Below are 24,933 nucleotides of genomic sequence, written 5' to 3' on the forward strand. Positions count from 1 at the left end.
GCTGCTGCAACATGCTGCTGTGATTACCACCTAAGTGATTACCATTAAACTTTAAAATTTAATTTTTTCTTTCAAAAAGAAGCACTGCTTTTTTTTGGCACTTTACGTGCCAAAGGTGAAAAAAAATGCACTGTTTGCATTTACTATAAACCATCTCTCCCCGTGGACCTTTCTTATTGGAGAGATTACTTGGCAGCGACTGATCTAACTGCTCTGCTGAAGAATTTCTGCACAAAATTAGTTCATATCTTCCAAGAACATTTAAATAATCATTACTCATGTTATAACCAAACCCTAACTCCAGGCACTTCTCTAGAATGTTTTTTCTTTAAAAACATGACTTAATTCTAACTAATCATAATGGGTTTTTTCCATAAGGTTTTCTTCATTTACCTACCAATTAAATAATAATCACTAGACAATCACAAGACTTGGAATAAGTCATGCAGGTCTGATTATGCTTAAAGCAAAACAGAACAAAAAACCCAACACAAAACAGAGGTCTCCCAGAAAATAATGATTTGTCTAAAACATTCTCTCATACTCTGTGTTTATCTTTAAAGATCTAAGTATGACAAGGAACCAAGGTGACAACATGGATATTTAGAAATTAGAAAAAGCAGAAGGGAGAGGAATGTTCTTAAGAGAAGCATGAATGACTTACACTTTTCCACCAGTTTCAACTTCAAATGGCTCTTACTAGAAAGAAGATACTTCAACAGTTTGTTTTCAACAACTTGATTTTTGCAGTGGATTGTCATATGTAAAGGCAACTGCTTTCCAAACCACATTTTACTATGTCTTCAGATTAAAATAAATAGTTTAATAAACTGGGAAAGCATTCACTAATCAGCAACCAAATTCAACACAACTATTAAGTTTGCTCATATATTAGACCACAAATATTTTAGAGACAGGAATGAAAATAATGTCAAAAGAATTAAGAGGAAAACCCACTAAGGATTAGTTTGGAGTATAGCAAAACTCTGAAACATGATGTAATGATGGAATGAAAAAGCTCAGTATTTAAAGAAAACTTCAGAAATCCTGCAGTTGCCTTTCTATGCAACATTCTGAACATTCATGCCTTTTGGGGGTTACTGCCATAGTGCAAGCTGAAAAAAATCTAAGTAATCTCAGGAAGAGTTCAAATAAATGTCAGCGAGTCAGTAATGTATTTGATGATGCACAGATCAGTGCATAACATATTTACTCTGTAGCTTTATGTACACATTATAGGAAAAAATACATGATATAATGTAAAAATACAATTATACTTGTAAAAGTGCAGAAATTTTTACTTTCTACATGAAACCGATCTTCAAATGAGAGAATCAAGGCACTGAAGTGTACTATTTAACATAATTAAAAACCCCATACGGTTCAGAAGGCAGCCTTGTTTGCTATCATTTAAAAGGTTTCATATTCCTGATTGAAAGGTTCACAGGGAAAGTTAATATTTGTGTGACTACAGACAGCAACTTGGCAATAAATTTAGTAAAAAGAGTATGTGTGAAACTAATTTTCTTGTGTCACAAAGGCATAGGAAAAGGCAAATATTTAGCTCCAAACATCCTGCAAATAGCGTTTTGCTTCTCGAAGCGTGGCCAGGATTTTCATTGCTTCCAATTTGTCAGCTTCCATTTCCATGCTTAAAATGTCCACTACAGCATCACTGACACCATCAGCCATGTGCTTCTTATCTCTGAAAAAAAAATATAGAGAAGGAAAATGCATAATAATTTATTTTTCCTTTTATCAATAGCTTCAGAGGCAGGATAATATTGGAAAAGAAGCATTAAAAAAAAATTCCAAACACAAATAGAGCTTGTATGTTGTATGGCAAGATTCTCATTGAGTTAAAATGTAGCTGAGCACAGACAGTGACAAGTACAAAGTTTTCAGCATGCTCGACTCAAGAAAAAAAAGTTTGAACTCTAGTTGAGCTTTCACAGAATAATTGTTTTATTTTTAGGGAGAATCTGACCTGCTGAAGTATTTATTATTATTATATGACCATATGGTTCCAATATAAAACAAACAAACCAAAAACCTCCCATAAAACCTCAAGTCCTTACATATTAATAATGCTGTTTTAACTACAACTAGTTGACATTTATTCCTGCAGGAGAAAGCAATTGTCACTGGGCTCTATATTCAGTTTGTCCATTTACCAAAGAACGTCCTAAAAATCTCAAACCTCCGGGCAAATTAACATCCACAAATAAAACTTGTCATTGTAAACCATATAACTTTTACAGTGCTTTCTGTCCCACCCAAGCCTGGAACACTGCAGAAGACTACTGCAATCTCACAGAAGTGTAATGCCTCATCAAACCTACTCAAATATCTCATTTTCTCAATAGAAATCTATTAGCTTGAAATCTCCTATAGCTTAATTGAATTTTAAAAAAGAAACAGTAAGTGACTAAAGCAACTAGTGAAACTGTGTCATTACAAGCTACTTCAAAACTACATTGGAAAAAAGAGAGATTAAATTCTCAAGCATTCACTATCATGCCGGTCCTGTCTTTCAGACAGCTCTAAATCTTTTAAAAGCTTCAAATGTCTGCTAACTCTGCTCTCTTTCTGAGACAGTCCCTCTCCACACAGCTCTACTCACCCACATACATAGAAGTAACCTCCCTCTTTCAGCAGGACTCTGGCAATTTCCTTAGCATAAAGCCTAATGACATCTTGCACGTATTTAGGTGGGGCTACTTCTGCAGTTGTAGAGTCTCTTGAGAAACAAACCTTAAGATGGGTTAATGTGCCATTTTCAAGAAAACATTTGAGTTCATCTCTGAAAGAGAATAAAAACTGTCAGCATTGTCTCAGTGGTAAGCATTCCCTCCTGATTATGAAATGAATGCTAAACAGTGAACTTGCTTGAACAAATAGTCTCGATCCTGATGCCGACAACCAAAGAACAGCCATGTCTCTCCAAATTCCCAGTCTGTATGTTCTTCTCTGAGCTTTTGCCTGAACAAAGAAAAGAAAAGAAGTCCATCCCGTTTTATCAAGTACAGAATCTAAAGTCTATAGTCTGAGTATAATTCTCATCTACAATAGTGCTTTAATAAGCCTCTGGATTGGCAAAAATGTGAAATGACTGATGGTAAACCACAGTCAAACCCTCCTTTGATTTTCTTGACTACACGCTTTCAGCTCAGCTCAAAATCAATCCATTTCAATTTCAATTTTTTTGACACAATTTTATATTGGAATAGTCAAGACTGACACTTCCAAACACCTCACAAAACAATCCTGACTGCTGAATAAGATCACTACCTTTCATACTTTACTAGAAGCCCTCTAAAAACACCTGGGAAAACTCAGCACAAAGCACTTTTAGTGTGCATTCCATTTGGCTGTAGAAACCCTCTAGATTTTATCAATAACAATCTACTTACTACTACACCATCAGAACAGCTATAGTATTTTCTTAAAATAATGCTTAATATGGGGCTTAAATGCAACTTTCTAGTTGTTGTAGTTTGTTGAGGTTTTTTTTTGAGAGAGAGATTTTATTTATCATGATCAAATACTTATGAAGTACCATGAAGCCTTTAATTTAAAGTGCAAAATAGTTCAGAGACATAAAGGTATAGCTGGGCTTTAAAATTAAAGTGTAATGATTGTATATTATTGGGCTGGAGAGGAAGCATGGAGTCAGAAACATCCATGTCAAAACTTTATTTTATGTGACAAAAAAAGTGGTTTTAAAATAATTGTACCATGATGCAAGCAATTCCATGATCTTACTGGAAGGAGCAAGTAATGTAGGTATGATAGGTGTCGGATACCTACAAAACTTGCAAGCATTCCCACACAAATATTCCACTCTTACTGTTCTTCATTTCCTCCAAATGATCATGGTTTTACACACTGGTGATGAAAAACCTGTTATATTTTGAACAAGCAAAACTCTTGCAAAACTATGCTGCTGGAGGATCTACCTTCCCTCAAATACAAACCTAAAAACTGAAATATTACTGCCCAGTTAGGAGCTCCTGATCTTAAAACATCATGATGTATAAACTCACAGAAATATGGGAATGTGGGAGAAAACTTGATGTTCATCGTGGCAAGGCTTTTGATAGAGATGCTGCTTCTGCAGGAAATGGAATTTTACTATCAAACTTAAGCCAATCAACTCTGTTTCTAAAAACTATCACCCTCTTAACAGGGGTTTCACTATCAACACACAGATAAAAGCTTTAATTTCTTATTACTAGTTCTGCAATTAACCCAATTTCTTATATATGCACCACAGATACTACAGTTACATGAAATTTAAGTTTTACTCATTTGAAAAGCAAATATGGAAACTAGCACTGCTTCTTTAAGATCGTAAGACTCTTTCTATATCAATATAGCACTGTTACAAAAAATAAAAAGAAGAAAAAAAATTAATTTGTAATCAAAAACTGACAATGTATTTTCTTCAAAATAAAAGGCTGTTTGCAGATAACAATCTAGTACATACCTATGTTGCAGAAAACCAATAAATGGTGATATTCCTGTTCCTGGACCAACCATCACAAACGGAACAGATGGGTCTGCAGGTAAGTGGAAAGTATTGTTTGGACGAGAAAAAATAGATATCTAAAATGAAATTAAACAGAATACAATTGATTAATAGTCTTAAACAAACAGTGGAAACATATTTAAATTTTTAGAACTCTCAGGATATTTAGACAGTGTATGTGTCCACACGCTTCCAAATCCTGAGATTCACAGTTTAATCCCATACAGATATTTGGAATAAAATTTCACATGGGTTTCTGAAAGAAACTTACATCATAATTACCTACTAATCCATTTGAAGAAAAACTAGGCAAAACACCACTAACATCAGTTTCTGGTATAAAAGGTGACCACACAATCAATTTAGGGAATACTGCTACAGAATTTATGAAAAGGTTAGTGTTGGTAGTCAGAGGAAAAAAAGATACAATGCACGTATTAATAATTTTATCTTTTTAGTTAGTTTTAAAAAATGACGATAACTTGTATGGGTTTTCCTTTCATTTTCCCAGAGCAATACCTTGAATTGCTGGCAGTTTTCTTATAAACAAATTTGATGTTTGCATCCAAGTTTCTTGATCAAATATGAAAAAAAACCCCAACTACTGCCAGTCTAATCTATTCTATATAGTAGAACTCCAAATTTTTAAAAATTAGTTTATCCCTCATTACTTTGAGTCCAATTAATTACATAGACTCTCTGCTGTGAAAAGAGGCAAAAAAAAAATACCTTCTCCTAATAATACCTTTCATGCCAAATCATATTTGAAAGACATCAGAAATACCACAAACGACTGTCCTCTGTGTCACAGTCTATAACTTTGCCTTTGCAAAATGTCTGAGACCTGACAAGAAGCTGAGTTTTATGATTTCTTCCCTATTCTCTGCCACCCTTTCCTGGAAGTGACAAAGGGCCTCTGTCCTACAACAGTCACAACCACTTAATTGCAAAGTGGTATTTTAATCTATGAAAAAACTCACTTAGGACTACACTAGCCTTTCAACAATAGCAAGGCTTATTACAAAGCTATCCATAGATAAACCAAAATGTAAGTTTAGCAAATTAACAATGAAATTCAAAACATGACTTACAATAGGGTAGAATTGAAAAATGAAGGTGTATCCTGCCAAAACACCAGCATTACATGAGAGCAGTGAGTAAAGAAACATGTAATTGTGTAGGCAGCAGGTGCCCAGAAGGTGCCCGCCCCGCCTGTGCCAGCTGGGGCTAGCCCAGATGCGCATGCCCAATTTAGGCAGGGTGTGGTTCCAGCAGGTCCCAGAGCCAGGCGGATCGAACTTAGTTCTCTGATACTAATCCGAACCAGCACTAGCTCGACTGACTCTGTTCACGAACCGAGCTCGCGCCCGCAGCGAGATTCCTCTCACGTAACATCTGGTGGAGAATGCAGGCAACAATTTCGGTCTAAACCGTCTCCCCGAGCGTTTCGTCCAAAAGTGACCCTTCTCTACAGACTGTTCGATACCCCGAAAAATTCGGCTAAGAGAAACCCTTTTCTTCGACATCGTCATCAGTAAATCCGATGATGGGATCCTATGCAAGCAAACCTACCGGCACCGCCGTTGCCGATCAGATTACAACCCAGGCAGAAACGCAGGAAAACCTCCGCTACCCGAGTCCCGAGACCACCTGGGACCTGTGGGGGGGGGAGGTGTACAATCTGCTGGCAAGTCTCCACTATAAGGAGACCAACGGCGACATTATTGGTGCGGACAACACCTGGCGAGTCGTTTGCAATCTATTAGTTCTTATGAAAGCTGAAGTAGAAGTGGCAATTGTCACCGCCGCGGCCCCATTACGAAAGACCGAGGTATTTCCCCCTAAGGAAATGCCTACCGTGACCCCCTCGGCACCCCCCTTCGAGGGGGGGGAGCCCGGGAGAGCGCCGAGCGTGGCCCCGTCGGCGCCGCCCTCCGAGGGGGGGGAGCCCGGGAGAGCGCCGAGCGTGGCCCCGTCGGCGCCGCCCTCCGAGGGGGGGGAGCCCGGGAGAGCGCCGAGCGTGGCCCCGTTGGCGCCACCCTCCGAGGGGGGGGACCCCGGGAGAGCGCCGAGCATGACCCTGTCGGCGCCATCCCCGGAGGAAGGAAAAAACGAACAAGTGTATCTGGGGCTGACCACGGGCAAGCCTGCCATAAAGGGCATGTCCGGAAAGCCCCACCAAACCGTGGCCGAACTCCTATCGGATATCGGCCCGGAAGTCAAAACACCGGAAAATGATGGGGCAGAAACTGCGGCTGGCAGCACCCCCGGCTGCCGCGGAGAGCTACCCCCGCCGCCGCACCCGGCCCCACGAAAGGCTGCAAAGATAAAAGCAGCCCCTCAACCAGCGGCAGCATCTGCGCTGGAAGACAAGATATCGGCCCTGCAAGACCAGGTCACTCGGGCCGTGCAACTAATAGAGAAGCGGGACGTTGAACATCGCCCAGCTTTTCAGCAGTACAGGAACCCACCCACCCTGACGGACGACGAGGACGATGTCCCGACCCCGCCGCGGCAACTTCAAAACGCCCCGGGCGCTACTACCGGTCGCCCAGGGCACTGGTCTGGCATCATCCGGGATGCCATTCTGCAGGGCGAGTGGCAGCCCACCACTGTGCATGCCCCGTGCTGCAGGGCGCTAATGGACAGCCGGTGTTTGAACAACACTCATGGAAAACCCTGCAGCAGGCGAGGCAGATAATCAAATAACAGGGGCTAAGGTCGGAGAGCGGCCGGGCCATCCTGGACTGGCTGTTCACCTCCGATGTAAACAGCCCATATGACTGTCGCAGTCTAAGTCAGTACCTACTAACCCCCTCCCAACAAATCATCTGGTTAAAGGAGTGGGAACGCCTCGCCGCGGCGGAAGTTAACTGCGCTAGGGCACCCGGAGATCCGCTAGCGGGCATCACAGCGGACATGCTTACCGGCTCCGGGCGCTTTGCAGAGATCGATCTTCAGCTGCAATGCCTGCGCGAGGTCCACCACACCGCGGCAAGACTGGCACGTCAGGCATTTTATGCAGTACCAGAACCGCACCCAGTACCATCATTTACCAACGTAAAGCAAGGGTTGAACGAACCCTATCAAAATTTTGTCAATCGACTGTGGCAATCTGTCACGGCTCAATCAGACCTGACGGTAGAGCAGCATGAATCCATGTTTAAACTACTGGCATTCGAGAATGCAAATCCTAGATCAAAAGCCCTCTTCTTGACACTGCCGAAAATGGCGCCAGTATCAGAAATGCTGGATGTTGCCGCCAGGGCGTCTCAGCACCAGCAGCACCAGGGAATGGCTGGTGCCTTCGCCGCCGCATTGGAGCCAACCCATCAGCTCCTCGCGGCGGTAGTACAAAAACTGGGCAATAACGGAGGACGTGGCCGTCAAAACCGGCGAAATCGCCCGAACAGACAGAGGCAGTCTAGCCCGGTCTGTTCGCGATGCCACGCGAGGGGACACACTGGGCGAAACTGCTCTGCAGTCGTCTGGTGTAATCGCTGTCAGCGAGCGACACACAACGACGCAGCCTGCTGGTACCAAAAAAAAGGCAGGGACAGCACGAGGGGCCCCCGTGCCAGGATACAAGTAGCCGGGCCAACGCTGTATGCCGGCTCCCCGCCCCAGCAAACCAGGGAAGCCTCGGCATCGATTTACAATCTGCAGTAGACACCACGCTGCTGACCACGGCTGTCCACACAATACCAACAAACACGTACGGACCGGTAATCCATGAAAATTCTAACGTTGGTGCACTTTTAGTAGGACGCTCTTCCTCAGGACTGACAGGACTAGTAATGCTCCCAGGGGTTATAGACGCTGACTCCACGGGGGAAATAAAGATAATGTGTTTTACACTAAACCCCCCCCCTAGTAATTAAGGCAGGAACCCGATTAGCACAGCTAGTCCCACTCCCAAAATTAGACCTAGGAAAGAACGTTAAAACAGAGAGAGGCGATCGGGCCTTTGGCTCATCTGGAGACACCTTGGTAACCCTGGCGCAACAGATGAGAACAAGGCCGATTATAAACATACAGATGGCGATCGGCAAAGAGGTAAAAACCCTCCCTGTAATGCTAGATACAGGGGCCGACGTCACAATCATCAGTAAGAATATCTGGCCTCGAAAATGGAAGCTTATTGCAGTTTCTGACGCTGTTCAGGGGATAGGTGGTGGTTCCACCCCCCTGCAAGCGCACCAACCAGTACAAATTAAATTTCCAGAAGGGCAAGTGGTAACTGTGAGACCATATGTGTTACCCTTTCCCGGTCAGCTCGGGGGGTTGGTCGGTTGGGACGTGATGAGCCAGATAGGAGCCATCCTCACTATCCCTGAACCCACCCAACCCTCCCAAAATTTTCAATAAGGGCCACTGCTGACATGCCGCTGACCCCCAGACTCCACTGGAAGTTGGACACCCCTGTCTGGGTAGAGCAGTGGCCCCTTTCCAAGGAGCGGCTAGACATAGCAAATCGCCTGATAAAAGAACAGCTAGACGCTGGACACGTCCAGCCATCCGTGAGCCCGTGGAACACGCCCATCTTCGTGGTTCCAAAAAAGTCGGGCAAGTGGAGATTGATACAAGATCTGAGAAAAATTAATGACCAGATGTGGCCAATGGGCGCCCTCCAACCTGGGCTGCCCCTGCTTACCATGCTACCTAGAGACTGGCATCTTCTGGTCATGGATTTAAAGGACTGTTTTTTCAATATCCCCTTAAATCGTGAAGATACTGCTCGCTTCGCATTCACGGTCCCATCGGTTAACAAAAGTGAACCAGCGAAGCGATATGAGTGGGTGGTACTGCCACAGGGAATGAGAAATTCCCCGACCATATGCCAGTCGTATGTGGCACGGGCGCTCGCACCAATTAGAAAAGCAATGCCGGATACGATAATTTATCATTATATGGACGATATCTTATTTTGCCAGCAAGCCCCGTTCCCCGAAAACATCGGCCAGGTCTTGACCGACCACCTCGAGACCGAGGGACTAATCGTAGCTCTGGAAAAAATTCAAATGAAGTCACCCTGGAGCTACCTAGGGTGGAAGGTAACTGATGCTATGGTGAGACCCCAAAAATTAGAAGTAGTCCATTCAGTTAAAACACTGAATGACGCCCAAAAACTAGTGGGCGAGCTACAATGGGTTAGACCCATTATAGGTCTCACCAATGCAGACATCCACCCCTTTTTGTCCTTATTACGGGGTACACATCCAGGGGCACCTGTGGATTGGACCGAGGACCACTCCAACGCCTTGAAGCAGGTCGTCCACAAGCTGACAACCGGCTATGCGGATCAGCGAGACGCCACCCACCCCATCGGAGTGTGGGTATGTAACCACCCCTCATTCCCCTTCGCCCTACTCATGCAGGACTTCACGAACAAAAGAATACCTGGGGAACGCAAACTCAATCTGACTTATAACCGAGACTCTACAAGATCAGAGTCTATAGCTATTTTAGAATGGCTATTTCCCCCCCATACACCTCAGAAGGGCATATGGCAAAAGACCGAGGTAATAGCATTCCTCATACGGAAGGGACGCCAGCGCTGCCTGGAAGTAGACGGCCAAGAACCAGAGTGGATCAACATCCCAATCAAAACCACCGATTTTGACTGGATGCTACAACACTCCGAGCCTCTACAGCTCGCCCTACTTGGTTATCCCGGTGAGGTGCGTCATGATGGCCCAAAACATCAGCGATTACAAGCTATCAGCCAGTTCCAGTGGCTCGAGCAACCGATCGTCTCGGAGCACCCAGTGCCCGGTATAACAGTATTCACAGACGCTGGACAAAGATCCAGAATGGCTGCCTGTGTATGGAAGGACAAAGGCCAGTGGAAACAGCATCTGATTTCAGGCACCTCTGAGGACAATCTACAAACCCTGGAACTGCTCGTGATAATCTGGGCCCTGACGCAGTGGCAGCAAGTTCCCGTTAACATCGTCTCCGACTCCCAATACGCAGTCGGAGTCGCGAACCGTATCGAGGATGCCCTCATTAAGCCAGTGCCCAACAAAAGGCTACAGGAACTCTTCCTATCATTGCAGCGTGTGCTGAGAATTCGAACACAGCCATGCTGCATTATTCATATCCGTAGCCACAAGACAGCGCTAGGCCTGGGGGAAGGGAATGCCAAAGCTGACTCTCTAGTCAGCTTAGGTTTACAAAACCCAGTTACCGAATTCTCCAAAGCCCAGAACAGCCATTCTCTATTTCATCAGAGCGCTAGGGCCTTGAAGTGCACGTTCGACATCACTTGGGAGGAGGCAAAAGGCATCGTCAAAGCTTGCCCCCAGTGCGCCCAGTTCGGCCCTACCCTGGGAATGGGTGTGAATCCACGCGGGCTTCAAGCCGGAGAAATCTGGCAGATGGACGTAACACACGTCCCGGAATTCGGAAGACTGAAATATGTCCATGTTACAATTGACACCTTCTCAGGCATGCTCTGGGCAACAGCTCAGACGGGGGAGAAGGCGCTACACGTGGTCTGTCATCTGGCCAACTGTTTCACTGTCATGGGGATCCCTCAGGTAATAAAAACAGACAACGCGCCGGCCTACACAGGCGCAAAGCTTAAGCAATTTTTCGCTACCTGGGGAGTGAAACATATTACAGGAATCCCCCATTCGTCTACAGGGCAAGCGATTGTAGAAAGAGCCAAACGCACCCTGAAGACATACCTACAGAAACAAAAAGACAGCGAAAATATGGACCCACAGACGCGGCTTAGTAAAGCGCTCTTCACTCTAAATTTTCTGAGCCTAAGCCGCGACTCCCAAGAGCCACCCGTCCTTCTACATTACTCGTCGCAGAAAGTCATCAGCATGCCTGAAGTCCAAATTTATTACAAAGAACCAACAACAGGTCAATAGATGGGGCCAAGACCATTGCTGTTCACCAGGAGAGGATACAGCTGTGTATCCACAGACTCTGGACCTCTCTGGGTGCCCAGCAAATGGACACGCCCTGCCCCGACCAGACCAGCACCACCGGCTCTGAACAACGAGGCACCTCGCAACTAAGATCTTTGCGTATTTGTCATCTTTTCCCCCATAAAGACCTAAAAAAAAAAAAAAAAAAAAAAAAAAAAAAGGGGGGAAATGTAGGCAGCAGGTGCCCGGACAGTGCCCACCCCGCCTGTGCCAGCTGGGGCTAGCCCAGATGCGCATGCCCAATTTACGCAGGGTGTGGTTCCAGCAGGTCCCAGAGCCAGGCGGATCAAACTTAGTTCTCTGATACTAATCCGAACCAGCACTAGCTCGACTGACTCTGTTCACGAACCGAGCTCGCGCCCGCAGTGAGATTCCTCTCACGTAACATAATTGTTTCAAACATTCATAAATTTAATGGCTAACGAGTTTAGATTTAATATTCATACCTTTTCAGTTGAAGTGCTTATTCCTTTTGTATCTAGAGTGTTTTTATTGGGGTGCAGTAGAGGTGCAACTAACTCAGCAAGCCAGCCAGTACACACTCCTTTCCGTGCAACTGGTCTGGTGGGACAGGCAGGAAACTCCACAATATTGAACACAAAACGCAGTCTTCCTGGTTGATATAAGTTTGAACTGTGAAGAAAGAAGTATAAAGAAGAACTTCAAAACCTGAGAGCAAGCTGCAGAATATTACAGTAGGTACATCTGCAGCCCAAATCACCTCAAGTGAATCAAGATTCTCAAAGTATAGTTAGAAAATGTTACACATGGGAATCCAAATTCCAACCACACTTGTGTGAGCTTATTCTTGAGAACTCTATCAAAATTTTACTAAACACCCTTAGCAGTGTTGTTTGAAATAGTCAAACTCTGTGGATTTTTTGCAATGGGGACACAATTGCTTTTTCCTCGGGTTTCCTCAGGTTTCCTTCATTCCTCTCTTTCTTCTTTAGATCATAGAGTACACACACACACTTGAGAAAAAGGCATACCTGAATTACCAACAAGATGAATTTGAATATTTAATTACCTTGAAACTGAATAGGATCTGGCTTGTAGTTTTGGAAGATGTTCTGGAAAAAAAAAAAAAAAAAAAAAGCATCACTCTTGATTCAACTAAATGAAAATCTTGTACAATAAGTGCTTATACTACAATGGATCGCAAGTATATTATAATGTAACTGTACATTTAAATACAGTAAAATTCAGTGTTTGTGGTCCAGAAATAAACTATCAGGACCTGAATTCTATTTTCAATGATCTTTTAAACTTTGTGGAACATCTGCTAGAGAACACAAAATTAGGCCACAACAGGTAATTTATTGGGTTCCTGGTCAACTAAAAACAACTGTAAGGTTCACACAAGAGATGCCAGTAGCTTGTCAACAAGGTGCAGCTTGAAGTTTATTTTCTCCACCTTTCATCCAAGAACCTTTTATGAAGCGCAAAAACTCTCAGAAAAGGAATTGCTTGGTTGAAGTTTTCCCACATATAATGTGCTAAAAGGAGATGTACCTTGTCAATTGCGAACCACTATGAAAAACTGCCACTAGGCAATTTTTTAGAATCACAACTGAAAAAACAAGAGATTACTGAGCATTTTTTCAATTAGAAGCCCACTACGTATATCACACATGCCTATTTATATCTACATATGTATGTACACATTTGGAAAAGATCAATCTCACTGATGCTTTCAAAGGAATGACTTGCATGCAGACTGCACATTTTGCCTGAGGAAATCAGCATATTAAAAGGAGACAGATCTATTGCTAAGAGAACAATGTGGTGGGGAATAGTGACAATAAGTGAGCAATATCAGAAAAAACTGGCATAGCAAATGCCAGAAAACATATAGAGGCTATATAGAGGGAATAAGAGGGTAGCATACTGTTAACCTGGTTTTTGGTTGTTTTTCCACATGCTTTTGCAGGTGTTCAAATCACTACCTGGACACCCTGGCAGAGTTTAAAGATGCTCTGCTACAGAAGATATTTGCAAGTCTCAAGAAGAAACTAAGCACATTCAGCATATTACCTCCCTGGGGGAACACATTAAAAAAATTTCTAAAATTTCCTTTTACGCAGTTCAGTTGCTACAGCATGTTCTATGTTACCTTGGAAAAGCTAAGTGGTTTTGGTCTCACTATGAAAATTCATGCATTTGTATAAAGTGGAGCAGGGCTCATATTCAATTTTTCAACTTTCCACAGTATACTGAGAAGGAGAGACTTGGGGGAGACACAGAGAAGACAATTACAGGAATATAAAAAGCATTTTTTTTCTTTCATATAATGAAACTTACTAACAAATTCTGTTTCTTAATCTAGAAAATAACTATCAGTATGTTCAGATGTATTTGAAATGGCTACAGCTGGAGTCTCATTCCATCAATATTTTACATAAGGAAGCCACTAAGTGTGGCTTTCGACATACAAATGTACTGAAAAAAGCTTTTCATTTTAGTAAACATGCAAGAAAAGAACATGAAGGCAGGGAAATCAGGAATGGTAAAAGCATGTCTTTTTTAATTGTAAGCAGCTGATAAATTTTTTCTTAAAGGTCCTAATCTTGCAAACACTTTATGCTTATTATTTATGCTTACTACTTTTGCACAGGACCCATCCAGAGTCCACTAAAACATAGGTATGTACCTAAGTGTCTTCAGAATGAAGACCAAAGAACAAAGCTTGGTTCTCCAAGAATAGTTTTAGTGTGATCACTGTTAATACTATAATATTTCTAAAGCTGTTAACTGAACAGTTGTTCCTCTTTCTTGGGGAAATTGAACATTTAGATTAATTTTCAGAAACCAAATCTAATTAAGTCTAAAATCATTCGCTTACCAATTAACAGGTTAAGTGAAGGCTTGCAGCTTGGGAAAGCACGAAGTAAATCCAGCAAACAAACATTAGAATCTCTAATGAACTGTGTGTAATCAGAGGCTCCTTGTCTGCTACAAAGCTCTTGAAGTCTTCGTTTTTCTCCTGCATCACTGGTACACTCTACAAGAGCTCGCAAAAATGCCTGTGGGGAAGGAAATAAGAGTGAAAGGAAAAAAAACTTGTCAGTTTGGGAAAAAGAACAAAAATCTGGGAAATACTTGGAATACGTGGGGACAGGAAGCAGTCACCTGACAGGTTAGTGGGTAATACAATTTATTTCCCAATGCATGCCTTTATCTACTATGAAGAATTTGCATTTTTGAATTTTACAAATTATTTTTTTTTTTTTGGCTGTTCCTCTAATGTCTGGAATAAGCTATCAGGTCATAAAATCCTCCTTACCCTGAGCAGGTGCAAAATGAATAATCAGGCATAACCCTTTCCCTGATAAACCCTAAATTTATGAAAAGCTGTCCTATTTATGAAATTGTGCTTTCGTTAAGAAAACAGTTCCATAACAGAAATGAATGCAAGAAAAACAGAAGCTGGAAAGGAATAATAAAAAGTCTTAGAAGAGTTATTACTGGAGATAAAGTATGGTACTTAATGAGTCATGTAAATGCTGCTGTTGTGGTTTATTCCATACTTTATGCTTACAAAATAGTAATGCAAGCTTTTCTTGAAGGAAAACTAAATTGAGCATTGTAAGATAAAGTAAAAATCAGATGCAAATAGTTACAAGTTATTTACCAAAACCAAGGTGGAAATAGACAAAGTGCATAAAAGAAAAGTGATCCAAATCACCAAGTGCAATCAGAGGACATATTCTACACAAAACAGTACTTGGAAAGTAATTTGAATTTGCTCAGACATCGAGCTTCCAGACAATAGTTTGGATAGAATTATGCAAAGCACATTTTACACAGAACAGGTAATAAAGCAGATAGGTTAGATACAGGAACTGCTGTGAGTGATACTCCCCAGCCAACACTATCTGCCTACTGTTATTGTTGAGACAAATTCTTAAGACTGTTAAATGCAGTTTTGAAAAGGCTGAAACAACTGGAAGATTGTCTTCTCTTCGGCTATGAAATCCACTAAACCGAGCGAAAAGGTTCTTCAAAAAACTGATTTCCCTCACAGACACAATCAACAATACTATTTAGCTTCATCCTTCATACAAAGTTATCTTTAAAATAGGTTTTGGCAACACCAGAAACACACATGAAGTTCCAGTTGTATGCTTCCAGTTTTTTTGCAGGCACTGAATGAAAGGAAAATAATACTTGCTCATTGTGAGAACAAGTACCATACAGGCAAAAAAAAAAAAATCTTTCTTCAAATTTGGCCATGTTACTGAAATGCTAAAGAAAAGCATTTAGAAAACATCATGGTATGCTTAGTTACAAACTGTAATTAAGCAAGAAATGTGGTAACTTATTTACCAAGAAGTGTGGTAACTACACATAAAGCGGGGATAGATCTGCAGGATAGGAGAATTTCTCTTTAAAAGATCAAACACATACACACCTTTTTGGGAACTGCTCTTATTTCTAGACACCAGGTTAGAAGGAACTTCAGAGTGCTTCTTTCAGGGATGTGTTGTGGATGAGTCGCTCCTAGTTCAGTGGGAGAAGGAAACAAACAAACCACATCTATTAACATCCAAAAATGGCATTACAAAGTGCTTATTGCTCCGAGAGAGCTAAACCACATTAAATCCTGTATGCTCACATCCCAGATGGTTAGTGGAAATTATAAATTAAACAGCAAGACAGTTTCCAAGGAAGCATCCATGACAATTTTCCAATGAAAATTCAAAACTTATCAGGAAAGCAGGAAACAAAAAAGTATAATACATTAGTGTTCAAATAAATGTCACTTCTAAACCACTTAAATTTTTGCTGCTACTTGTCACCCTCAAAAAATGTAGAAGAATGATTATCAGAAAAAAAAAGCCAACATCCACATTTTTTCCTCTTCATCACTAAGTACTCCCAAAGTCAGAACACACTGATATTTTCTAATGATGTGACCAAGGTGTATGCAGCCTGTTACTGAATTCCAGCAGAACCAAGGAGTTACAGTACAAGCACAGGATCACCGTGTTCTCTACAGGTTCCATTTCTGGGAAGTACCTACACTGAGATGCCATCAGGGAGTCCCTTCATGGAGTCAGCTCGAGTACAGTGAGGCTTATTAGCCCCATGCCATGTTGTGCTAAAGTGCCTTTTCAAAAGTAACCCCATAAGCAACATTTGTAACATAACATTTGTAACATAAAAGTATTTATGTTACAAAACACCTTAATTAACAAGCTCTGTAGGTCCCAAATTATTTCCCTACAGACCCAAATTGCATGCTGGGCTTTATTTCAATAATGTTTCTTCGTTTTGACATTTAGCTACTGATTCTTACTATGCTTTTTTACCATGCTCAAGAGCCCTTTCATACTGCAGAGTTTTTGCTACCATTATAACTTGCTAAGTAATCTCTTCTTATCAATATTACTTGACTGAACCCTTGCTACAAATAATAGAACTTACTTCTACAAGAGGACTGGCATAAATGTAAGGAAGGAAAGCAGCATCCATTTACACATTTCTACAAATTTCATTTTCTTGAACATGCTGACAGCATGTTACAAGTACTTAATCCTCTTTCTAGGATGCTCATACATACAATAACAATCACAATCCAATATTTGAACAATAGGTTTCGTACCAGACTGCAAATAACTTATGGCTTGTCCTTTCAATTGATCTCATCTGTTTCATCAGAGAATTCATAGACTGAACACAGCGAAGCTGCAAACAAAATTCACTGGGATTTGTGGTAAATCTTGAAGATGCAGCAAAGGCACAGCCTGCTGTTCATGCTCTTTATCCAGTTTTTTCAGCTCTCTTCATTCAGTAAACCCATAACTACAGCAGTTTGTAGGAACTATTACAAGTTTCTCTGAAATGTGAATGCAAGAAACAACCATCTGAGAAGGAAAGCAACCCTGACATGTTGCCAAGAATGGAAAAGCTGCACTATAAAGCCGAATTCTTTGTTCCAGATTGGCAACAAGTAGGGTTTTTTTGGTGTACAAGAACAACTAAGGGGCTGAGCTACATTCACTTGGTTATACAGGCTCTGTGGAACATGTCAGACCATCAGTGATCTATCTGACACTGATGAACCCAAAGAGCCCTGTTAAGGCAGCTCTATAGCCATCCTGCAACACCAGTATAGCAAAAGGTACCTTTCTACCTTAGGGAGAAAGGAGAAAATATCTCTGTGCTATTCAAGACGACTTCACTTGAACATGTTGCTGACAATGTTTTTAACTTATAGAGAAATATTTGAATTCTAGATAGCCAGATAACAGGGCCCTGGTTTGCACAGAAAAACTTCCTAGACTTCAGGAGAGGCAAAATTTCAAGCCCACCTTCCTACCATTACCTTCTCCTTTGCTATACCCCTACAATTGCATCCTTTGAAAACGTGCTTGATTCTGTAGAATCTGTAAATACCGTACACAAAGCAGAAGTAGCATACTTCTGTGACATCCCCTGCCATCATCCAATCTCCTGCTGCTTGCCTGTGCATGGTGGTTGGGCCCTGGATGACACTGCCTCAAGCCTGAGGGTGCTCAGGATCAACTCTGACCTGAAGGGAGATTGTTAAAAACCAGGAACCCTCCTGGGATCTGTAGCTACCCTTTCTGAGGTGTGGGATCGTAAGACTCATCAGAACAGATACACATAGACTGACAAGCCATCAAAATGCGTCTTGCAGCATCACTGCCTTCTGCTTTAGAAGTGCATCTCTTTTTTGGATATAAACCAGATTGATGTGAAGTGCTGTGCAAGGAGAGATTTAACTTTCAAGTGGGGGATTGTTAGGTTATGTGATTTAAAGACTCATCTCCATAAACATAAAGGAGAACAGTGGAAGAATGAGATGGTTGAATGCCAGTGCCAGGTTCAAGTTCCTAGGCAGAAGTTAACTCATCTGTACTAAAACCAGCAGCAGCATTCTATGTGCCTTCTCCTTTTTAAACACATCTCTTGACTTTCAGCATGCCTCCATGAAACAACAACTCTGTCCCAATATTAAAGACAAAAAAAGGTTCAAAACTAGGCATACCAGCTATTACCAGCACAGAAAGGAATATTTCTTCATGACCAGTGCATCACACCATACCTTTCTTTTTAGTGCCCTGCTTAACCTTTACACAAATGAAGTACTCTCCTTTATCAGAAAGTCCCAAGATTTGAAGAAGTTCTTCTACTTCACTGACGTTGTTAGGACATATTACACAGAAGGCATCTCCAGGTTGGTAGTCAAAGACTGTGTCCTGTTTTAAAATACGAGATAATTTCTATTAAATTGTATCTAAACCAAGGCCAACAGCATCCCAATTCCTAACAGCAGCAACCTTCCCACAGTTGCAATCACATGAAGTTCTGTGTTCTTTTACTTTGTACTAAGTGAAAACTAAAAGGTAACCCAGACCTTAAGATTTCAGATTCTATTTAGCTGGCTGTGTTTTTTCTGCCCAACTGCTAAACCCAACTCAAGCTTCTGCCTCCTACAGAAAGATACAGAATTGATATTTGCATCATTATGTTTCCCTTATGCATCAGGTAAGGTGACTTGCATACACAAGCTGTTAAGAATGTGAGGGGGGAAAGAGGCACAAAATGTTCAATTTTTCAGCGTGAGCCGATAACAGGATATATGTATATTAAAAAAACAGGCAAAAAACCATGAAATCTCATAGAGTCACTTGCTCAAAACTTAATAGACTCTATTTATAACTGAAATTTAAAGACATCCCATGGAACTGAAACAGATTATTCTAATAACATTCAATAAAAGTTACTGTCAATATCACAATACCCCAAAGGCATAATTGTACAAATTTGAACTGCTCGAAAGCAACGTATTTTCCTTTTAAAGATTTATTGTAAAGTAATATTGAGAACTCTACCTTTCATCTTCAAACCAATATACAAAATATAATCTTCCCTGAATTAACTAAACTAGTCTTTAGATCTAGGGTAACAGAAGTTGACAGCTTCAGTTGTACGTTAACAAGTCAGAGCAAATGAATGTCAGAGGAAGAAACAGTGCTCAAGACCTCATGATTCATATCACTTGATCATGTTAGTCAAATTATTACTTGTGTAAACTACTCGCCACAAGGAATAACTACAATTTTCATGGTTTTTTTATATTTCCTATACAGTGTACTTACAAACTGAAAGATGATTAATTTTCCATTTTCCCTGCCTCCCTGTCTCCACTGCAAATTTCCCTCAAAATAGTATTTCAGTCAACACAATGTCCAAGGAACAACAAAGATAATTGACTTTATTCCTGTTTTAACTTCCACAGAGCCATACCTTGCAGTGAACAGCTCAAACCTGGCATTTACAAAATGGATCAGACTAAGTTGACATACTTTTGTATAGGGAAAAATTTTTCATTTTAAGACAGCCAAATAAATAATTTTCCACCTGGTTACTATACATAGCACACACACATTTCAACCTTTATTTTTACCCAGTAAAAAAAACAAAAGAGCCATCACTAACTTACTGCAATATCAAGCTCTAAGAGCAAGGCAGTTTTTATTGCATCTTCTCCAGTGAGCTGAACTGCTTTTGTAACTGGCACTTCAAAGGTTGTTCCCTCTGAGATCAGTGATGACAGGTGAGGATTCTGAAAAAGAGGACACAAAAACTTAACACTTAAAATGAAAATCAGCTGAACTGACAGTTTATTATGACATACAGGAACCAGTGCCGGACAATATTTTTTCGAACAATCTTGGAAAACAATTAATAATGAGGAAAAACATGGATCTTTCTAGATACATAGTTTCGCTTTACATTTTTAAAAATCACATCCAAGCAGTAACAGGCTTGGGTATTCAACTAAGAAAAAGACTTTAGGATTCAAAAGTTTAAATGGCCTGAATTACTACCAAATGCAGCTAGCTCTTTTTCAAGAGCTCTCTTGAAAATAGCCAAATAGAGAATGACATTTATGTTAAAACCCAAAAACTCTTGCTTAATTATAGGATTGCTAGGTGTACAGAACAGACATAAAAAGTAAGAACAGAAACTATTTTAAAATATTAGTTTTACAGATTAAGATTTTGCTGTGCAGATGGGGCTATAACTAAAGGCAATTTGTAAGAGGAATTTTATTAAAAACTACAGTAAAATTTAGAGCTAATCAGCAAATTCCACACTACTAAACAGCATCATGTTATGCCACAGCATTTCTACACAGATGAAAATATGCTCCCAGAATTGTAAATGGGCACCAAAAATAATTCCAGACCATCTCTGTTAAAGTCTACCATTTTAAGATGAGACCACAGCCCTCATTCCTCCCTCACTATTGTCAGCAAGCTTCATTTGAGGTCAAGACACCCAAAAATGAAAAGTGGGAGAGATACAAGATGAAATGAATTGCTCTACTGATATGAGAATAGTGGTTTATCTGATGATGCCCTATTTTTTAAAAAAAAGTAGACAGGAGAATCACATGTCCAACAGATGGAAATTTTATTCTTCTCTTAGAATTTTGACATGAGGATTAACAGCTTGTGTCACATCAGGTTACTGTGCATCAACAGGACTGTTATAACTGTCTACATTCTTATTCCTTCAGAGTCAAACTCAAGGCATAAGATCAATATTTAAGCTAAAATACATTTTCTTACACTTGCTACGATGCTTAAGAGGCAGATTGTTACTGCTCTACAATAACAGTTTGTTAATTCAGCCCTGAGACTCAACAGATCATGTAAGTAACTACAAGAGACCATGTAGCCAGCCTTCTTTAAATGGCAAGGAGTCTCTTTTTGGCCATATCCAAACCTCAAGCTCATGCATTTCAGAACAAGCCAACTCCAGCTGTGCTTGGCAAAAATCACCCATGATTGTTTTAACACGAGATACTCAAAAAGGATGTGAGTTTTAGGGTCATGTCTGCTTTTACAAGTAGGAGACATAGAGCCTACTTATTGACAACTATGTCAAAAACAGTGCTACAGGAAAAGAAACAACTCCCATTTGATTCTTTCCAGGGTTCAAGACAATCATCCAGCTTTACACTTGAAATCTGGACTAAAATCTTTGATCTGTCACTGAATCCCAGATTATGAGGTTCAGCTTTTCAAATCACTGGCTGAAATCAAAATATTTTTTTTCTACTTAAAGTTAAGGCATCACTATTAGAACCTGATCAGTTATCCAGAGATCATCCTGAATGTATGCTAAGACTTTAAAAGCACTGTAGCACCATGTTCAACCCAAGTATTAAGTGTTTAATCACAATTATCTCTACATCATAAATCTTTGCTTGAGTAATTTGGATTATTTAACTCAACAACCTCACAAAAACCTACCACAATGTGAGTTTTAAAGTAAAAGGAAAATTATTCAGTGTTTAAATTCATAAACACTTCCATAATTATATTAATTAGGCTAAGTGATTCTCTCAGCTTTACCATTGCCATCCGCAACAGAGAGTATCAGGGTCCTGAGGACACTAATAGGCTTTCATGGTTCTGACTGGCCCTGTGAGGGGACTGCACCCCCACCTCTGTTCATGAGCCTGAAAACTTCATCTCAGTTCAGCCCTGGGTCTTCAGTCCCTTCCCACTTTGTTACAGAAGGACAGATCGGCAGCTCAGCCACAACCAAGCCCATGGACAACCTGGCACTGCTGATCCAGGCCAGATCTGCAGACTAACCTTCCAGCTTGGTCTCAGACCTGCCTCATTCCCATGAAATTGCTTGATAATTTGCACTCTTGGCTGATCCTGGCTGCCACCTCCTGGTTTGCATTGCTTGGGTATCAGGGACAAGGGCCAGCTGTGTCACCACACTCAGTTCCTGGCTCCCTGTCCCTTGAAAAGCAGCCAGAACACACTGCTCTCTCACACAGATAACCAAACCATCTGCCCTCTCACACACAACCAGACAAGTTTGAATTATGCTTTCCAGCTCGTTTTAAACATTAAATATGCCAACTGGAGACAATCACCAGCTCATGCTAAGTTCTTTGTTCAACATGGCTTCACAGGAACAGACACACTGGCTTTTGATCTACAGTTCATCTTTGGTTTCCAACAGTAAAATTACAATTATGCTTTCACAGTGACAAATCTCTCTGTTCTTAAATATACAGCAAGATTTTGAGCAATTTATACCCTCTTAAGGCATTCAAGTACTAAGAATTTGACAAGAAATCGTATTATACTCCTTTCTACAGGAAGATGTCTTCACCATCCTAACACAAGCCACCGAGGATTTTAATTCATCTATTTCTGGCACTGCAATGCTATTCCTTTATCCAATTATTATTTAGCTAAATTATACATCAGTGTCCATATCTCATGTGGTGGTAACTACATTTTCACAATATAAATGGATCTTTCCCTTACAATTCAAAAACCTTCTGTGTTCTGGGACATATCTCCTTTATACAAGTATCTTACTTGCTCTTTTAAGACATATGTAGGACTACACACTTATGCTCCTACCATAGCTGGAGACTTCCATCATTCAAAGTGAAGTCCTTACCTCACCATGGGTGTCCTGAAATTGCACCTCTATATATTCTGGCGGCAAGGCAGGAATATTAAGAGCAGACTGAGAGAGAGGAGGGACAGAATGCACAAGTGAAGGCTCAGCATCTCTAGTTGAAGCCACAAGATGGATGTCAACCAGTTTCTGTGTCAGATCAGAACTCCTCACTCCTTCATCTTCTAGCTTTAACTTCTGTACTTCTGAGCTTATGTTTAGTTCATTCTCAATATGAGAAAGAACTGGGGCTGCACTGAGAGCACTAGAAATATCACTGCTGTTCATGCCTTCTTTTTTATTCTGCAATGCAAATGCTTCCTTGAGGGCAAGCCAAAGTCCATCAATCCAAGGATCAACCACTACTTCCAAACTGCCAAAGGAAAAAAAAAAAGATAAAGGAATGGTTGACTTACTGGACCATTAACTTACAAATAATGAAAAGAGAACAAAATCTAAAAACATCATTCATTTCCCATGTTTAATATATATTTGCAGTTGTTATCAAGATGACTTTTTTTGTTAAAAAAATATTTTCATTAAGTCATTACAATAAGGTATATTTATGGAGTCTAAAGTATATAACAGTTTCACTCGTCTTCCAGTTTCTTATTTTTATTTTCTTACACCGAACTTCAAAACAGGAAGCTGAAAGGATGGTAACAAAATTTACTGGTTTTTTTTTTCTACTGTGCAATAGCAATAGGTTGCACTAATGTTCCATTTTTATTATTTTGGAACATAAGATATAAGTTTTATGGTTATGGCAATGTTTGTGTTCAATTGCCTTTTATCATAATGCACAGAACCTGTTTAATCTGCAGCTCAAAATAAGTGAGCTAAGACTGCAGCCTACAGTCCAGAAACAGCAACATAACAGGGAGAAAGATGTTCTATGGAAGAGAGAAAAAAATTAAAACACATTGGAGGATTCCCCTTCAGCAGCCATTCTTCAAGATGTGAGCTTGGATAGTAGTCTGATGTTACAAAACGGGATTCCATTACCCAGTACCACAGATACTGAGAACTGGGATCTCTTTTTATTTGCTTCAGTAAACACAACTACATTTTTAAATCCCTCCACTTATTCTGAATTACTTCATTTCTAAAACTGCTAAATACTCTCTGTTTTTCCTGGCATTACACATTTGGTCACATTTTAAAAATGGAGCTGTATTTCATGGCAATTGAGATTGAAAAGGCATAACATGTTCTGACAGGATTCATTGCTATGAGGTGCTGAGCATTTAGGTTCAACTAATTTCAAAGACTTCAGAATGTTTAGTCAAATTCATATGTGATTACTGCATCTTGAAGAAATAAAAACCAAACTCATACCCCACACAGTCATCAGCTAATCCTGTCTCGTAGAAGTGCTGGGCACCAAGTTCTTGAAGTCGTCGGTCTACTGTCTTTCCACCATTACAAAAGAACATGTACTCTGAATCTCCCAGACCTAGCAAACACAAGACAAGAGGAATTGTGTCAGTCAGTCACCCAGGCTACATAAAAATCTGCAAAGACAACACAGGATTTTCTTGCAGGCAAACAGAAGAATCTGATATAGCAAAATTCATATTACCAGGATGCTTCTATGACCTTCAAAAAAAGATTGTGTTTGTCCCAAAGCAGAGCTCAAAAAGTTCTTCCCTCACAAAAGTAAAATACAGAATTTCTCTGAAAAGGCTGTTTTCAGTATTTCATAATTCAGAAGGTTGTTGCTTTAGTTTGAGGCTTTTAAAAACCTCTCTTACAGGAAAACTGTAAAACTGATAAACTATGTGAACTACCAAAAGAAATTCTCTCACCTTCAGGTTAAAATTGTTATTATATGTAAACAACATATGGGAGAGAGTATTATAAGTAAGTCAGAAAAATTGGAAACTTGGGAAAAACATAAGAGTAATTTTAATGAAATTAAATATGAAGTAAGAAATGTAGGAAAACATGCATAAGGAAATCTGGTCCAACATCCTCCTC

At 40.6% G+C, this 24,933-nt stretch overlaps 1 protein-coding gene across 4 annotated transcripts in view; it reads right to left on the minus strand.

The window, feature by feature from the left end:
- Positions 1–249: 249 nt before the first annotated feature.
- Positions 250–24,933, minus strand: part of MTRR (5-methyltetrahydrofolate-homocysteine methyltransferase reductase) — a 33,932-nt gene continuing 9,248 nt past the window's right edge. For all 4 annotated transcript variants that reach the window (XM_071736703.1, XM_071736704.1, XM_071736702.1 and 1 more), the window contains 12 exons: positions 24,292–24,409; positions 22,954–23,326; positions 19,952–20,074; positions 18,551–18,704; positions 15,890–15,978; positions 14,321–14,501; positions 12,506–12,548; positions 11,922–12,108; positions 4,490–4,608; positions 2,890–2,982; positions 2,624–2,803; positions 250–1,705 (listed from right to left, as the gene is read on the minus strand). In XM_071736703.1, coding sequence (XP_071592804.1) covers positions 1,561–1,705; positions 2,624–2,803; positions 2,890–2,982; positions 4,490–4,608; positions 11,922–12,108; positions 12,506–12,548; positions 14,321–14,501; positions 15,890–15,978; positions 18,551–18,704; positions 19,952–20,074; positions 22,954–23,326; positions 24,292–24,409 — 1,805 coding nt within the window. In that variant the 3' untranslated portion in view covers positions 250–1,560. The remainder of the gene's footprint in view (positions 1,706–2,623; positions 2,804–2,889; positions 2,983–4,489; positions 4,609–11,921; positions 12,109–12,505; positions 12,549–14,320; positions 14,502–15,889; positions 15,979–18,550; positions 18,705–19,951; positions 20,075–22,953; positions 23,327–24,291; positions 24,410–24,933) is intronic.

Source organism: Heliangelus exortis, chromosome 2, assembly GCF_036169615.1.
Source record: "Heliangelus exortis chromosome 2, bHelExo1.hap1, whole genome shotgun sequence".
In the NCBI taxonomy this organism is placed as follows: Eukaryota; Metazoa; Chordata; class Aves; order Apodiformes; family Trochilidae; genus Heliangelus; species Heliangelus exortis.